This window comes from Perca flavescens, chromosome 14, assembly GCF_004354835.1.
Source record: "Perca flavescens isolate YP-PL-M2 chromosome 14, PFLA_1.0, whole genome shotgun sequence".
Lineage (NCBI taxonomy): Eukaryota > Metazoa > Chordata > Actinopteri > Perciformes > Percidae > Perca > Perca flavescens.
Genome location: NC_041344.1, coordinates 23,241,991 through 23,257,133, shown reverse-complemented (window position 1 = coordinate 23,257,133; position 15,143 = coordinate 23,241,991). Strand labels below are relative to the sequence as shown.

The following is a 15,143-nucleotide window of genomic DNA, read 5'->3' as shown; positions in this document are numbered from 1 at the left end:
GAAAGAAAGCTTTTTTCCACAATTACGCTTAGTAACCTTTGATTTTACTGCAAGTGTGACAAAATGTACAAATTATATTAATTTCAAAATTCAGACTTAAAAAAATTAATTTGTGCAAAATGAGATTTTTTTTTATTAATTATATTCTCTGTTCTATCAATTTGCATTTACAGGGAAAATGCTATTCAAATTGCTGTTCAGATTCAAGTGTGCAGATAATGGAACGCAGGGCATTATTTTGAAGAACCAGTGCTAGTGGTGGTTTATATAAGTGTTGGAACTCTTATTCTTTTTCACAGAGTTATGAGACATTCAAAGATGGATTCTTCTTAACAATTGTCTTCACTCTCTCTCTCTCTCTCCCTCTCTCTCTCTCTCTCTCTCTCTCTCTCTCTCTCTCTCTCTCTCTCTCTCTCACACACACATAACCCAGGCCCATCCAGACAGAGCCCTCTCCTGATTACTCTCAGTGGTAACTACTCCAACCCACTGAGCATCACCAGCTCCAGTAACAAAGTCTACCTACACTGGTCCTTCGATCACGCTACCAGCCACAAAGGTTTTCGCATACGCTACTCAGGTAAGTCAATATCAGACATACACAAGCCTAAAGTTACAGTTTTTTTTTAGTAATTTCAGCAGTCGATTTATAATTAATTACTAGAAGAACTGTGTTACATCTAGACATTGTTGTGTATTCGATCTCATTAGAGATTCCTTTGGTTTACTGTGCCAACAAGACCAACATTTGGGCTGCCAACTGAAGCTGAAATAGCTCAAAATATGACCCATCTCCATGACAACCTACCGGGGGCGGTAGGCATCTGCAGCACTCCTTGCTGTGCACCACAGGCCTGGGAATTAGTAAATGCTGTTTCTTGTATTGCTTATTATTCTTCTGTTGTGTCCTGCTCCCAAGAAAGATCTGTTAGTATACGACACCTGCATAACTCGCTTTGAATTATGACTCTGTAAATATTTAAAAGGCTCCCTCCGTTCTGGATCAACACCACTCAGCCAGATTGACTAATCGTCTCTCTGCTCCTCTCAGTGGAGCTCTCGTTTCTCTGCCCTTTTTCTTCTCCTGCCTCTTTTACTTTTTTATTCTTAGCCATGATGGATTTTGCCATAGCAGGCTAAGTGACAGACGAACTAAGTGATGGCTGAGAACTCACAAGTTGCCATGGTCAATATGGAGCTGCCTTCTGTAGTACCTTGGTGGGGAGGAAGAAACAGATGGCACAGGCAGATTCATGTATTCGGCTCTGTTCTTCATCAATCCATCTTTTTTCTCCATGGGCCGATCTTCCATCACAAACTTGCAGAGATCTCCTCTAGCAACTGGCCATATCAGTTTTCTATTATTTCTCTCCATCCACAGCATCTCTCACTGTTTCTCTATCACCTCAATTCTTTTTCATCGATTCAATCAAGTTACAGTCTGCCTGATGCCGTCCCTATCTTCCTTACTATCTCCTTATGCTCATATGTCCCTCCCTTTGTCTGTATCACCATCCCCATCCCTCTCTCTTTCTCCTCCACTTTATTATCTTTTCCAATCCAGTCACCTTCCAATGTACATCTTATTCCTCTGAGCTGCAGGGCTGATTGCAGTGAAACAAGCTGTATACAGTACTGTAACAGGCAGAGAGAGGGAAGGAGCAAGGAAAACCGAGAGAGTGGCAAATGAGTTAGACACAGAATGAAGTGAAGAATTTAACTCAAGGGTGGCTCAGGAACCGCCAGTCACAGTGAATGACAGAAGAAGACCTTGCCAAGAAACATATAGTAGCTCAGTTGGCGTATGAAATATCATTGGATTTAATCATTGGGTTTTTGGGTGTGCTTTTACTACCCCATTTAACCATCAATGACAGGTGTTACAAACATGAATGCTATACTTCACAAAATGTCCAAAGCCTGAAGTACACATACATATTACACCACTGACATGTCTTTACGTATTTGTACTGTAAGGGAGTCCAATTTGATTGCCTGGTGCTAAAAATCCCCACTGACTTGAAAGAGAGGCCATTTTCATTGCCTCATGTGAGTGGTTTGAGTCGGAATTTACATTTTTATATAACTGTAATTTGGTCACAGTGATTAAGTATAATACACTTTTTTTTGGTTCATGATCCACTTTGAGCACCATTTTCTGTGTCACATAGCCATATACTGTTGTGTCACAATATTTTCTTAAATGTTTTCACAGTGTGTGTTTTTATTTATTCTCCAGTAGGTGTGTAGTGAATGTTATATTATTGTGAGATCTGCATAATGCAATTCATGCCTCAGAATCCCCCATTCTTTGTGAACCATGGACCTGTTGGTGACACCATTTGGGGTGATAAACGATTATTGCAGCCACCAATTTAGCCAACAAACAAAAACAGATACTTTGTTCCTGTTATTATGTATCCATCAATTTTATGATCCTCCTCTGCTGCCGCTGACAAACTCCTATTTCGCTTTGCAGAACATCAGTTTCACTTTAATCAATTTTCCAGTTTTTGCCTCAAAGAGATTGCATTGTAGCGCTTTTATTAATACATATCCTCCTTTACTACGCCAGGCGTAGAAGACAGATGCAAAAGAGATCTGGGGCTCTGTGCTATAGAAGGCACATTAATCCTTCACCTCCTCCTCACAAACATGCATCATATTACATAATTATTGGTTTTTATGCTTGTTGCCCTCAACTGTATCAATATGCATATTTACATCTTTACCTATTTTGTGATTTTTTTTCATAGCGGCCTACTGCAGCCCTCCAAACAACCCTGTAAATGGCACAGTGCACAGTCTGACAGGCACTAAGCTGGGCAGCACCCTGCGTTTCAACTGTGACCAGGGCTTCCGGCTTATTGGCCAGAGCAGTGCCACGTGTACCCGGACTGCACAGGGGATCTACCAGTGGAATGCACCGGTGCCACTTTGCCAAGGTGAGGGCCCAATCATAGCCGCAGGTCATGAGGAAGGAAGAGAAGGTTGGAAGTTTATAAGAAAAACATAAACACAGAAATAGACTAGGTTGTCTTATTTATTTTTTTATTTATGGGAGACAAATCTCCATGGTAAAATTAGCTGAGCAGGATAATTTCACATTGCTAATGCAAATCAACTTGTACACGGATTTTCTTCAGTGAAGTTAGATTTCATCAATATTATCATTGTGACTGAGCTCATTCAGCATTTAGTCTCACTTCTCCAAAGTAATTAAATAAAGCTTAAAACAAGATTTTAACATTCGTAGCATAACTTGAGCTAAATAAGACATTTTTGTAGCAAATGTATTTTTTAAGTTTAGTCTTTCTGATTTAAGTTGATTGAAAAAACTATCACTGAATCCATTTGCTTTGGATCAAAGTGTGATTGCAGCTGACAGTGTGCCATAACCAACAACCCCTCAGCCTTAGGCGTGCTTCAAGGAAGCTCACTTCTCCATTCCTCAGAATCCCTTTGAAGATAACGTGCATCAGATTAATGATATTTGGTTTACCTGAGCTGGATTGTTTAATATGTCATTCTTATAGGTTATAGTCAGAGTTATATGCTTGTCACTGTGCTCATTTTGTCAGTGATTGAATGAACAATAGAAATTATCTACTTTTAACTGAGACTGACACATAAATTAACAAAGTGAAATGCATAAATATAATCACAGCTATTAGGCAATATGTATCTGATTTAATTTAAAAGTATTTTTATACAAATAATATGATGAATGTTATTTTCTATTTTACAAAGCTGTGATGCTGTTGCACCGTCTTTATTGTTTTCCAAATTTAGTGAAGTCTCCATTTTTTTTGTGTTGAGATTTTCTTTTATATTCCATTACAAAAGAATAAAATCTAAAAGCTCTACTTCCAGAGGTTAGTCAATCAGATTTATTGATAGTATTACCTGAAGCAGAAACCGAGAGCAGCAAGGCAACTATTATGGACCTAATTTGCTGCCAAAACTTAACTAACAAATAAAACCTGTTTTTCATATGCCCTATGATTCACTAGCTGTGTGGTTTGCAAATAAAAAAATTACCTACTGTATCAAACAAACACACAATATATATTGCTAATAGATCATACTTCAGAAAGAAATACAGCATGTCTTACAAGTACAAAAAAAATAATTCTACAAAGATTTTGTTTACTGTAGTGCAGATGGCAGCTCGAGCTAATGTTTACAGCACATTGATGCCGGCTCTAGGAGTGTTTGTACTGGAAGCCTATTGTGAGCTAGACACTCTGCATACAAAGATGGTTACTAGAATATACTTTACTACCAGTGCTTTCATTTTACCAAACGTATTTCTTTTTGTCGCATCCATCGTTCCCTTCTAGTCATGTCCTGTGGAATGCCAGTACCTCCGGTCAATGGCAGTATTGTGGGCCAGGACTTCTCTCTAGGAGCCAGGGCCACATACCAGTGTAATCCCGGATTTCGGCTTTCCGGGCCTGTCACCACCTCAGTGACGTGTCAGGAATCTGGGAGATGGAGCCCCATCGAGGCACCGCCCAGATGTGTTCGTGAGTATTTTTAATTTATTTAGTTGCAGTATTATTAACAGAACACACTCTTTAACTTGGGCATATTTAAAGCTTTGTTACCTACATTGAGTTTCAAATATCATCGGCAGGTTTGAGATTAGAACTACTTTGTCATGATAGTAACCTAACAGATAGGTATTTCAATGTTTGTTTTTCCTCTGACCTTCCAGCGGTGACCTGCCCTGACATCGGCCACTCTGCTGTGGAACATGGGAGATGGAGGCTGATCTATGGTACTCAAAACCAATATGATGCCATAATGATGCTCATATGTGACCCAGGATATTACTACAGGGGTCAAAGGGTCATTCGCTGCCAGGCCAACAGCACCTGGAACTACCCAGATCCACGGCCAGTCTGTGACAGTAAGTGTAAACTGCACATCCCACGGTGTAATTTTCCCACACTTTCTTGAGTTAACTTCCTAATTTGCACTGAGAAACAGAAACTCTTCCAGAAAGAAGTAATTTGTTAAGCATGAAAAATAATTGCATCCAAATGTGTGGTATTCCACTGTGATATTAAGAAAAGAACGTGACTAAACAGCCGCAGATCTTCTTACCAAAACAAAATGAATGAAAGCCTAACAAAACCATTTTCCAAACAAAACAAATTAGTATTATTGTTGATTATATTTTGACTATATTGGATTGTTACACATGATATTGTTTTTATTTTATTTCAGTCATCTCCTGCGGGGACCTTGGGACTCCACCAAATGGCAACAAGATTGGAACACTGACTGTGTATGGAGCCACTGCCATTTTCTCCTGCAACACAGGATATACCTTGGTTGGCTCTCGGGTACGAGAGTGTATGTCCAATGGGCTTTGGAGTGGAACGCAGGTCCAGTGTCTAGGTTAGATCTTCAGCACCCAAAAATGATTATTACTTCATAAAGTCTTGCTTCAAAGGTTATTTGAAAACACCTATATCTGACCTGACTCTTTTCTTCCTCATTCATATATAGCTGGCCATTGTGGCACCCCGGAGCCCATAGTGAATGGACAGATCATTGGGGAGAATTATAACTATCGAGGCAGCGTTGTGTACCAGTGTAATCAAGGATTTCGTCTCATTGGGGTGTCGGTGCGAATTTGTGAACAGGATCACCGCTGGTCAGGACGCACTCCTGTCTGTGTCCGTAAGTGCCAACAGAGAATAATTTGTTATTAGTAAAGCTTTGGGCGCTGTAGTTTATAGTTAAAGACTTCTAAACTGCTCAGATGAACAGAGTAGGTCTTTAGACTAACATTTTATACTAGGCACATTGGTAAGCCAGCTAGCTAAGAAAAACTAACTTCAGAACAACAAAGTTGACAATTTTTTTCCAGTTTAATAGGGTTGCTGATTAATGATTCGAAATGACTGCAGACATATATTACCTAGGGTTGCTCTTATCAGGAAGATACCGACCGTGTATTTACTGTGATTAGACATGAGTCATCTGGTACTGATCACCAATTAATTCCTGTTATTTAACATTTTACAGAAATCTCCTGCATTCAAATACACTCTAAAAGCCACCTGTACTGCATGTCTAAATTTTACCATGACTTATTTTCAAAGATGGGATAATTATTACCAAATAATACACTGTATTTCTCTACATTACAACTCAATTTACACGATTGTTTTAGTAGAGGCCGTGGCAAAAATAGAGACACAGCTTCAGTGGGGCTTATCTACATTCAGTGCACAGCTTTGTTGTTGTTGTGACATTACCTTTTTCAGTTGTTGATATTAAACCTTTAAATTTGCTATGCAAATGTGTTACCATGCTTTTCTGTGCCCTTTGACTTTCGCAGCCATCACATGCGGTCATCCTGGCAACCCTACCTTTGGTATGACCCAAGGAACCCAGTTCAACTTAAATGATGCTGTGCGCTTTGCCTGCAATACCGGATATGTTCTTCAGGGCGCCGTTAAATCTTCCTGCCAGGTCAATGGGCAGTGGAGCAACGCCCTCCCCAGGTGTAAAAGTAAGTGTCAAGTAAATACCCAATCATATTATTAGTCAATGTATGTATGGTTTTTGGAGAACCTCATGCTTACGAATGAATGGAAGGATGAATGCAAAGAACCAGCACAGATGGACCATATGTGTCTAATCCTGTCTACCATTGGATACATACAGCAGGGAATTAGATGTAAATTATCTTTAAAAAGCAATTTCAGGAAACAAAGTTGTGCATATTTGTCATATGAGAGAGCAATTTATCAAATCATTTTCTCCCGACACCTCCATAGTTCTAAAATCTCTATCTGTATACATCTTTTTAAAAGTACAAGCAAAATGTTCAAATGCTTCTACGATCACAGCAAAGCTACATAAGAAATGTATAGGTGACGCGTAGCATAGCAACTCCATGTTGGTATATATTTATATGTATCATGCCTTGTGATTAATTTGAGAGCTAAATAAGCCACTGTCATCACTCTGTGCATACCTAGTGAGGACAAAGTGTGCTTGTTTCCACGTACTTGCCTGTAGGGGTAAGGTTCTGTGTTCTCATCCATTTCTGTAGATAGCTATTAAATTACCTATTGTATTGTGTAAGGTCATATCTTCTGTGACCGTAGATGACCCCAATCACAGAGAGAGCGGAGCTGAAGCGCAGAGACACCCGGAGGGAGAAAGAGTTTAAACGAGGCATATTAGGGGAAATTGAAATGAAGAACCGAAAAGAAGCCTGGATTATTTAATTACCACGGTCTTAACCACTTGGTCTGTGGAGGTTTAAGGATAATATTTACATTTGATGTTATTTCCTCTTACCATAGCTACCTCTGTTTCACCCTAAAGCTCACCTGTCCATCAGAAAATCAAACTTGGTTAACTGTGCAGGGACAGCTAAAAACAATCACAGGATCCTTGAGCTTGTGTGAAAGACAGCAGCCTTTGGAGACCCGCATCCTGGCTTTTGCTTAGAATAAGAAGTACCCTGCTCTGCTGTGAAGCCAGGCAAGGACTTTTAATTCGGCATGTATCTCGGCACCCGCGTCTGTCTCTAAGTCCTCACTAACTGAAGGCTTTGTGACAGGCACAGAAAGAGGGCCGCTCGCAAGGTCGGGCCCTGAATTAGTTTGTTTTGAATGCGGAGAGAAAGGAGTTGCCTTTTTTTTTACATTTATGATGAGGATGAGGAGGTTGCAAGTCTCACAGGAATCATTCTTCAGTTGTTAAAAAAAGAGAGAAGTACATTTGGCTGCTCCATGCATAAGCAGGTGAGATTTTCCACCAGACATACGCCTTAAATCTCTCGGCTCTAGTAGTGACATCATATTAGCATTGGCCTTGTTTCCATGCTGACTCTCAGTTGCATTTTGTGTGTATGTGGATGGGTAGCTTGGGGGGGGGGGACATAAGTAGCTTAGGGATCTTTTTGTCAATCAGATTTATCACCTTAATTACAGCATTCTAGACATATTTGGTGAGACACGCTCTCCTGTCTGCCATGTACTTCCTACTCTGAGTGGGAAACTATAAGTGCTGGGATGACATCCGCCTCATCCATCTTACCTTAGCTAAGCCTAAACATCGGCTTTTCTTTTAGAGGGAGGGATAGTAGTTGATAGATACAGAAGCTAGAAAAAAAGGTAAGGGTGGGGTAGGAGTCAGTCAGACAAAGGTAATGATTTCCACACTCCAGATTTTAAATACAAGGGTCTGTAGGCTCCATCAATAATGCAGCAAACAGGAGAGCACCGCCGGCCCAGCAAGTCCCCTATCCCTTTCTAATCACCACCAATTTGAGTCAGAGCAACAAAGCCACAACACCACCTTTTTTGGATGACTCATATGTGTATATTTGTCTTTTAGCGATAAAAGGCAAGAGACACAAGACAAAAAAAAAAAAAAACACACTCTGACACACTACTTACAGGGCCGTTACTTGGCAAGAGGCCAAGAGGAGGATAAGGTGACTGGGGTCTCCACTTCTGAGTGGAACAGAGATGAATTACTTCAGCCCATCTTCCCTTCTCACTTTTATTCTTCTTTTCCTTTCATCCTTTCGCTTCCTCTCTCCCTGCCCACTGGGCCACACACAGAAATATACTAGGAGGTCAGTCGTTTTAGATGACTGTTGGATCACTTTTGAGCCTATGTTGCCCGAGCACACTTATTGAAAGCTGATTTCCAAGCTTGGAAAGTCTCGTGCTGAAGCATCTCCACTGCTTTAAATACACTTTGTAGTGTTATTATGCGGTAAGTTGTAAATGATGGCACCATGGGTCAGCATTCTGCTGGAAGGAATACATTATAATAGGTATTTGGGGGATTTTAGTGTGCTGGCATCAAAATGAGCAAGCTTTTAGGCACATTAGCATACAATGGGTTCATTCTGTCTGTGGCAAAGTCACACACATGGGGCAAGACTGGCAAGGCAAACTGGAGCATAATGGCTGCATGCATAGATTTTTATAGAGTTTTGGCATCATAGTACACACTTTGTTGTGGTTCACAGTTTAGACTAGACAACAACTGTTACTCACTGTGCTGTGACTTTGTTGAGGCATTGTAAGGTTTTGGTTTTTGTCTTGTATCTGAGACTCAAGATGGATTGGTGCTGGTAGCAGTTATAGCCTGACATTCTGTCATGAATTTTAATACATTCTGCACCATCAGGGCCTCTTCCTCTCTAACTCTGTACAGCACCCCCCTCGCTGTCCCTCGCTCCTCAGTCATCCCTCATTCTCCCCTTCTGTAACTCTCTCCATCTGGTGCTAAACTGACATGGTGCCTCTTCTCCTGTGAGCTCCCCATCCATCACCATCTCTGCACCACAGCGGCCAGCAGGAGACTAGCTCTAATGAAGCAAATGTTTATTTCCGGAATCTGCCTCCTACTTCATTTGGATTGGGGTGGATGGATGGTTGCTGGATGAGTGGAAGTAGTAGATGAGGAAAGGAATGGACAATGCTTGTAAAATGGGCATGTTCCCTATGTGTAAGAGAGTGTCATATTAAAATGTATGGTATATTATCACTAAAACCTCCTACACAAATGCTTACACAGGATGTCTTTTTCTCTCTGGCTCCTTTATTCTCTTACCCACTCTGCATCCCTTTCTTCAGTTGTGAACTGCACAGAGCCGGGCCATGTAGAGAACAGTATTAGGCAGGTACTGCCCTGCGGGCCACATCGCTACAGCTTCCAGACCACTGTGTCGTACCGCTGTAACCTGGGCTACTACCTGCTGGGTACCAGCTCCATCTCCTGTCAGGGGGATGGTACCTGGGACCGCTCCCTGCCCAAGTGCCTGTGTGAGTATCTCAGGGGTTGGTTGTAAGCTGCTTTGATTTCCAATTGCTTGTATATACTGAAGAAGAGGAAAGTACACAAATCCAATGTCACCCAACATTATTACATTCTATGGTTTTGCTAAAACAAGGCAATCTATTTAATATATGGTGTATTTATCACTTCTTCACCATTGGCCTGTTCCACTTGTTCATCGGCCTCTTTCTCTCATCTCTCTGCTCTGATTGGACAGTGGTGCTGTGTGACCGCCCCAGTATGCCTCCCTACGCCCAGATCTCAGGCGAGCGTCGGACAGTAGGCTCAGTCATCCGCTACAGCTGCATCGGCCAGCGTACCATCATAGGAAACACAACGCGAATGTGCCAGCTGGACGGCCAGTGGAGCGGCTCGCCACCACACTGCTCTGGTATGGAAAACTACACCCAGATTGGCTGTCTGACGGTTTGGAAAGACAAAATAAAATAAATAACCCTATTTTGTGAAAGCTTTGAAACTTGATGTTCAAGATCAACCTAAACTAAAAGATTGGAATCAGCACATTCGATCTTTGATATTTGAAACTATGTGCTGGTGTAATCCGTTTTTTTATTCTCTTCCCAGCACCCTACTTCTAATACTTGATTCATTCAGATGTAATATTACCACCTAGTCACACCGATGCCCTCGTAACTCGTTATAAGCGAAGTAGGTGGACCAAAGATGGAGCTGCCTGTCTGTTCCATAAGCCTCAAGGACAAAGAAAGTGTCCTCTATAAAACTACTTTAATCTGCTCATATTAGACTGAGGAATGGGGACGCCCACACCTCAGCTGGGTTATGGAGCACTATAAAGACATCAGCCCCCAAACTCTACAGCAATTCGCTTCAGAGATCTTAGTATACATAATACACATGAGAAAAGCCATGGGCGTGTCCACACATGCAAATGTTCATAGGCACCAATACAAGCACATTCACAAATATGTGCCTTACACATGCACAAACTTAGGCAGTGACAGAAACGCATAAACTAGTGCACACAAAGCCAAAAATAAAATAACATGCTGTCAGTTTAATGTCACAATTCATGACAGTGAGAGTGTTCTCTCCACAGGCAATAAAGACAACCTTTTTTATAAAGATTTGCCCGACTTTCTTAGCTATGCACTATTGAAGTGATGTTGACCAGTGCCTTGTAAAATGAGGAGAAACAGCAGCACACAGCTGTACTAAACAATTTGTGTTTTTTTTAATTTTTATTTATAAATTATAAAGCTTGGTACAAAATATACGTATGTCGTGTCAATGGAATGAAAAATCACATCGTTATTCACATGTTCTGCATGTTGAGCAAATAGATATAATGAGACTTAATGCATTTGGGAAACTAGTCACTCCTTGGGGAGCTAGGGGAATGTTAATTTTCCTGTTGGATGGTCTGGTTGGGAGGGGGGAGTCTTTGTACCCGTTCTAATCCCATTATTATTATTATTATTATTATTAATAATAATAATATGTTTTAATATTAAACACATACAGTACATTTCTAATGTGTGTCTCCCCATGAGTGATAATCTCATATTGTTAAGAAAAAGAGCCGTTTCTTTCGCTACGTTTGTTACAGAAATTTAGTTTTTGTTGTATTTATCTTTCCAGGCGAGTCTGCCGGGTTGTGTGGAGATCCTGGCATTCCTGTGCATGGTATCCGTCTAGGAGAAGAGTTTACAGTGGCCAGTGCTGTTCGCTTTAGCTGTGAGCCCGGCTATATGCTGAAGGGTTCACCAGAGAGAACATGCCTGACCAATGGGACCTGGCTCGGCACACAACCTGAGTGTCATGGTAAGAAATACATACATGTTTGTTTATAGTGTGTGTTTTTTTCTTTCTTCTCTGGGAAACATGGACTTTCATGGAGTTTCAGAATCAGGATCACGCTGCTGAGAAAGTGGATGAATATGGATTTCAACTTGTCTTCTCATTCCTTCACCCTCACACAGATACTGGAGGGTTATTTAGAGTGCTGCCTCTAATCTGCATTTGTTTTGTATACTTGGACAAAACCAACATGTTCTGTGGTGGTAGCTGTGGGAATATGAGGTAATGAGACCATTGCTCCTGGCTATCCTGTCCTTACATAACCTAAGCGGGAGCCGTGTACACGTACTTGGTGGTAAGTCAAGTACATTCACAGTGGGTGTTGTACTCCACAAAGCCTGTGTGTTATCATCAGTTGTATTTCCAGGTTTTTAAGACCAGATCTAAAGTTTCCCCCCACCAAGAGAAGAAGTGTATGTTAGGAGACTGGTGAAGTGAGGGTGGGATAGGCAGATTGGTGTGGCATCCACCAATTTGTGGTGAAGAGAAAGCTGAGCTTGAAAGTGAAGCTCTCAAGTTAGCAGTTCCAACTCTCACCTGTGGCTATGAGCTTTGGGTAGTGACCAAAAGAGTACAACCCTTTAGGGACAGGGTGAGCAGCTTGCAACCAGTTGAGGTTCTTCAGGAATCTGATATACTGTGGATTAAATATTCTGGACACGTCCAACTGGAGAGTACAGAACATGCACAGAAGGCAATGGAGGAATAGCATGTCCCATCTGGCCTGAGAACCCCTTGGGATGCCGTATGAGGAGCTGGAGGACATTACTGGGGAAAGTCATGTGTGGGCTACTGATTGAATTGCTACCACTGCAACCTAAACCTGAGTAACTGATGGAAAATGAATGGATGGCTGGTTTGACAGACTTCTTAGGAGCAGTAATGAATGAACACCATATCTGACCATCTAGTAACACATAGAACAGTCCATCTGTTGAGTTATGATTGTGCAGTAACTGAAGTTGATGTTCACTGAACAACTAATGCACAATGGACATGAATAAGCATCTACATGTAATTTCAGTAACTTCTTTAAATCTGTCTTTTCTTTTGTGTATCCTTTTTTCATTCCCTTTCCTCTTCCTTTCCTCAGAAGTTTGTTTAATTACTCCCACTGCATTTGTTTTACAAACCTTTGTACGCAAAAGATTTTCATTATTATTTCCGGGGTAATACCCACATAATTGTCCTCAATTGGAGTTCATTGTGATCTTAGTAAATGTTTTAGAATCTGGTTACTTTGCTCATAAGTATTTATATTACATCATCTCTACATTTTGATGTCTTTTCAGAGCTAGCTGATCTCAACAATGAATTGTACATTTTAAGATATATAATTGTAGCTTATACTGTAGTCACTGATTGTGTAATTAGCTGCTGCCTTTGCAAATTGAATGAAAGGCACATCGCAATAGATAGGCGACATAACAGAGGATGTTTTCTCTATTGATTAAACATAAGGCTTTTAATGTTTGCCCTTGTGCAACATTGCATCCAGTCTGCTGCTGACACGTGAAAAAGCAGATTCTCTGAATGTAGTGAGTGTGCATCCAATCGATCTGGGTCTTGAGGCCCTACACTATCCATTATTATTGCTGAGACAGGACAAAGACATTACACACAGTGAAAAAACTTTTTCTACTGTCAACCATCTTGCACGCAGCAACAAGAGTATAATAGAAAGAGGCTGTTCTCAAGGGGTGAACTTGTGCAAACGCTTTCATTTTAAAGTCTTTGAATTTAACTTGACTTAAATGATTATAAAATCAGTTACTATCAATAATATGTATGGTTTAAATGTGCTAAACAATACTGTTGCAGCTGTTGTTAATGTAACATCCTATTAATTGCCTGTCATGTTTCCTGTCCATTTTACTTTCATATTTGGTTTCATTATATCAACTTTATAAGTATTAATAATGTGTTTTTTGGTGTTTGTGTTCTGACCTACATTTTTGATACTGCATAAACTGCCCTTTTCTTATTTTTGCCTTTACCTTTACCATGAACACACAGCCCCTTTTCTTCCCTCATCCTTGTATACAGTACAGTGTGTTATTTCCAGAGACTTTATCCTGTATGCCAGGCTGTTTTCACTTGTGCTCTTAACACCCCACACACACACACACACACACACACACACACACACACACACACACACACACACACACACACCCACACACACCCCTCTCTCCACACGCCACCACCACCTTTCTCCCTCGCCTCACTCTGTCTCTTTCCCTCTCTGGTGTGTGGTATGCCCACTAGCCAAGGTTGCCCACCTGTTTTCGGTTGGCACAGACTTCAAGGGCCAGGCCACATCTGGTCATTACGGGAGGGCAAGCCCACGGGGCTCTGAGGGCCCAGGGCAAGCTGGAGACTGTAATGAACAGAACCATTGCTGGCAGCCCGACAGACACCAAGGGACTTTGTGAGCAAAGGATGTGTCCATCAAAGCAGAGATATTTATGAAGTAGGATGGTGGTAGAGTAGGCGTATGAAGAACAGAGGGAATGGGAAAATAAACAAGTAAGGAACCCATATTAGACACATGAAGAAGCATGAAAGGAATGTGTTCAATTAAAATGCAAATAAAACATAAATTTAAAACTAAACCTTCATGATTCCCAGAAAATACAAAATATTTTTGTTGGTAGCTGATTGCCTTTCGGTGATCACTGACTATGAGTTTTAACAACTTTATTTACTACTACATTGCTAGGTACAACAAATAATTTGAAGATTTAGGCCATATTTAGTCATTTAGGTTGGTAGATGGTACACAAAGTAAAGTCTGCAATGGTACTGTGCCAACACTCCTTTCAACCCCCACCGCACACACGCACACACACACATAACTTACATTTTCACCTCTGGTCACTTAGGATTAAGTCTGTAAATGAATATTACCTAATCATTCTCCGCTTCCCTGTCTTTTTCTCTCTTGTTTTCAGTGATCTCCTGTGGAAACCCGGGAACTCCACGTAATGCCCAGATCCTGATCCACGATGGCCTGACGTTTTCCAAATCCATTACTTACGCTTGCAGGGAGGGCTACTACTCTACTGGCATGCTTACTCGACACTGCACTGTTAACGGGACCTGGACCGGCAACATGCCCGAGTGTTCTGGTAATTAACAGCTCTCACAGAAAAAGAGTCTAAGAGTATCTAGTGCTTATCTTAGTTAGCTAGAAATTGGATGCTTTTCTGTTTCCTTGGGTTTTACACATTTCTTGTTTGACTACCTTGTGTCCTCTCATGTTTATTTGTGCTTGAACAGTACTTTAGACTTAGCAGAATACATATCCAGACCATATGGAGGAGGGGAATCCAGGTTAAATCGCTCAAACAATGCAAGATATTTAATGTTTATGTTTTGTAACAAATAACTCCTGTGGATCCCTGGCTAAGTATGAGAAAAATTGTTTGAGGCATGGTCTACTCAAATTGCACATGCCTGACTGACAGCCC

General features: G+C 41.0%; 1 protein-coding gene across 1 annotated transcript in view; it reads left to right on the top strand.

The window, feature by feature from the left end:
- csmd2 (CUB and Sushi multiple domains 2) overlaps window positions 1-15,143 on the top strand; it is a 282,360-nt gene that overhangs the window by 250,472 nt on the left and 16,745 nt on the right. Inside the window, exons 49-59 of the mRNA XM_028597331.1 lie at window positions 434-580; window positions 2,757-2,945; window positions 4,344-4,529; window positions 4,721-4,915; window positions 5,236-5,409; window positions 5,521-5,694; window positions 6,359-6,532; window positions 9,630-9,818; window positions 10,049-10,222; window positions 11,452-11,634; window positions 14,625-14,801. Of these exons, the coding sequence (XP_028453132.1) occupies window positions 434-580; window positions 2,757-2,945; window positions 4,344-4,529; window positions 4,721-4,915; window positions 5,236-5,409; window positions 5,521-5,694; window positions 6,359-6,532; window positions 9,630-9,818; window positions 10,049-10,222; window positions 11,452-11,634; window positions 14,625-14,801 (1,962 nt within the window). The remainder of the gene's footprint in view (window positions 1-433; window positions 581-2,756; window positions 2,946-4,343; window positions 4,530-4,720; window positions 4,916-5,235; window positions 5,410-5,520; window positions 5,695-6,358; window positions 6,533-9,629; window positions 9,819-10,048; window positions 10,223-11,451; window positions 11,635-14,624; window positions 14,802-15,143) is intronic.